Below are 2,802 nucleotides of genomic sequence, written 5' to 3' on the forward strand. Positions count from 1 at the left end.
TGCCACCACGCTTCCACAAGCGTAGGAGGGCCCAACACAACACCTGGTGGCCTTGCTACCCCCCAGGTACCCCGTCTCGTCTAAACCTGGCACGGTCGACCGACAAATCAAACCCTTGACTTTTTCCAGATGGGGTTTGACCGATGGACCTTTTCACCAGGTTGTCATAGCCCAGCCCATAGCTACACCCCCGAACATGGTCCGGGCCCAACCCAGCCCAAAATTCCCTTCTTGTCAGCTGACGTGGTCGTTTCCCCCTTTCGTGATATGGTGGCAGCGACGGCCGTGAGGGGGGCACACCCTGGAGCCGCGTGTCGGGTGCTTGCACTTGTCACCACGCTTCCACACGCGTAGGAGGGCCCATTGCAACACCTGGCGGCCTTTTCTCCCCCCCCCCCCAGGTACCCCGTCCCGTCTAAACCTGATTCCCTCCGTGTCCTCCATTTCCCCCCTCAGTGACACGGCAGCAGCGATGGCCGTGGGGGGGGGCAATCGATATATAATTGAGGTATGTTTTTTGTTTAGATAAGGTACATTTACGTTTTGAAAAAAAAGAGAAAATAAATAAAATAGGAAAAAAACTTAGCAAAAAATCTTTGCCGACAGCTATGCCGTCGGCATAGCTACACCCACGGATTGATGATGCCCTGGATCGATTAAGTGGCATAGCACACGGATCGATGATGTGGCAGAGGCCATGGGCCAGTCCTATGCCGACGGCTAGGCCATCGGCATACCTCTGCCACCTCCACGGACCCTCGTCGGCCTCGGATCGATGACATGGACAGGGCACGGATTGATGACGCCAGCAAAGCTATGCTGACAGCATTTCCGTTGGCATAGCTATGCCTACGGCCCTTGTTAGCTCTGTCGGCGTATGACCGACACCGTCAAACGGTCGTCGCTAACTGGATAGCCAGACCCGCGGTGATGCCGACGGCCATCGTTGGCGTACAGCCAGCGCTCCCGATGGTTGTTGTATGCCTACAGTCCCCGTCGGCATAGGTGGACATATGTTGACGGATTGCCTATGCCTACGGCTTGACCTAGGCCGTCGGGATATATCTATCTATGCTGACGGGGGCCGTCGGCATAGATGCGGCCGTCGGCAATTAGGTAAATTCTGGTAGTGTTTGTATCTTTTCCTTTATTGTTGTTGAATGATTGTGATCTATCTCTATGACTTGTGATTTGGATACTTGTGTGTGTGAATCTTGTCTAATAAAGTGTTCTCTTGTGATTTTGCTTTAGTTCTCGGTGTTCTTTCATAAGTCCACCTCCAATTCATGAAGATCGGGCAAAAAATAGCTTGTGATAACGATTGATTCCGTAGTTGTAGCAAAACCTATAGTTAACACGAAACAATAACATCGACATGAATCTGACAAACTTATCCATAGTTACAATTAAGGATTCTTCTCTGGTGATCATCATGAAACTCTCCTGGATACAACCAACAATCATCCAAACCAATGCGCACACGCACACACTTAATTACTTTACTGTATTAACATTGCAGCTTGCAAACATCCACCATGCTGGGAGCGTCAGCTCATTTCCCCGGCATGCCACCGTCGTCAAAGCCCTTCATGTGCTCCTCAATGAAGTTGGACGACTTCTCATTGATGTTGGATGGCACCCTCAGGTTCATCGCTAGCACCCTCGGTCGGAGCCCCCACCTCAGCGGAGGCTTCGGGACCAGGTCCTTCCCTCCTGCCCCGACCACCTGGCCGCCACCGCTCAACGACGACGATTGCCACTTCTTTGACAGTGACTTCTTGGCCTTGTCCTTGACGCTGCCCGCCTCCTCCTTGATGGGCACGGACCTCCTCGGCTTCTTCTCCTGCACAGCCGCCTCGCCCGCTTCCATCGTCTCCACCTGATGGCCGGCTTCTGCCGTGACCTCCTTGTGCTAATCACTTGCTCTCACATCAGCAGTTGTCTCTTCTAGGATGGTGGTCGTGAAGCTCGTGTGGCCTTCTTCCTCGTGGCTGAACTCAAACTCGGCCTTCTCGATCTTCACAGCGAACTTGTTGTGTTCCTCCTCTGCGTGATTCCTGTGATTGCCGCCGGCGCCGGCGTCTCTTGGCCCCTCGGTGATGCTCCTCGGCCTGTTCATTGACAGGTTCTTGGCGAGGAAGGTCAGGAGTCTCGGTCACACATGCCGACGGCCCTCGCCGAATCGTCACCGCCACCCGTGCCTCTCTCCATCTCGGCACACACGAGTTGGTGTGTGTGCTCTGTGTTTGACTCTTGAGATGCAAAACTGGGAATGAAGTCACTTTATAGATGCTCTGAGTTACAGTGGATAAGAAAAGTAGCCAAAAGTGTGAGAGCTTGGATTGGAATCCATTCCATGTTGGCTGTTTGGATAACCTTCCTTACAGAAATGGATGCAGGAGGACGAGAGGGAAAAGGAAGTTCTTTGCTTCATCACAGGCAAAGATTCTAGCTTCATTTTTATCTTTGCTATGTAAGGGCATCTCCAACACCGATTCCCTAAATGGACACACTACTTGTGGTCCGAACCAGTCTGCGTACATGAAGCGGGTCATCCAATTCTATACACTAATGTATTTTTCTTTTCTAAGACCGCAACCGTCAAAATAATTGTAAAAAATAGCACAATTCATTCACAAATAACGCGTAAATATTGCTCGTACAACGATAGTTTAAATGTAAATATTACATCCAAGATAGCCGAATGTTTAACAAGTTTTCGAATTCAAAGTTATCCAAGTCAGAATCGGCATATCTCGTCCCACGCATATTATTCTTTCAAATTCATCCAACAATATATCT

At 50.5% G+C, this 2,802-nt stretch overlaps 1 protein-coding gene across 1 annotated transcript; it reads right to left on the reverse strand.

Moving 5' to 3' along the window:
- Positions 1–1,421: 1,421 nt before the first annotated feature.
- Positions 1,422–2,245, reverse strand: LOC119293560. Its single transcript, XM_037572004.1, has one exon. It carries the CDS (start codon positions 1,868–1,870, stop codon positions 1,553–1,555), a length of 318 nt encoding a protein of 105 aa, XP_037427901.1. The 5' UTR covers positions 1,871–2,245; the 3' UTR covers positions 1,422–1,552.
- Positions 2,246–2,802: the final 557 nt, after the last annotated feature.

Source organism: Triticum dicoccoides, chromosome 4B, assembly GCF_002162155.2.
Source record: "Triticum dicoccoides isolate Atlit2015 ecotype Zavitan chromosome 4B, WEW_v2.0, whole genome shotgun sequence".
Classification (NCBI taxonomy): domain Eukaryota; kingdom Viridiplantae; phylum Streptophyta; class Magnoliopsida; order Poales; family Poaceae; genus Triticum; species Triticum dicoccoides.

What these genes read in the sequence shown, in the direction of transcription:
- LOC119293560 (XM_037572004.1), bottom strand. Translation starts at nt 1,870, where the DNA reads ATGGAAGCGGGCGAGGCGGCTGTGCAGGAGAAGAAGCCGAGGAGGTCC.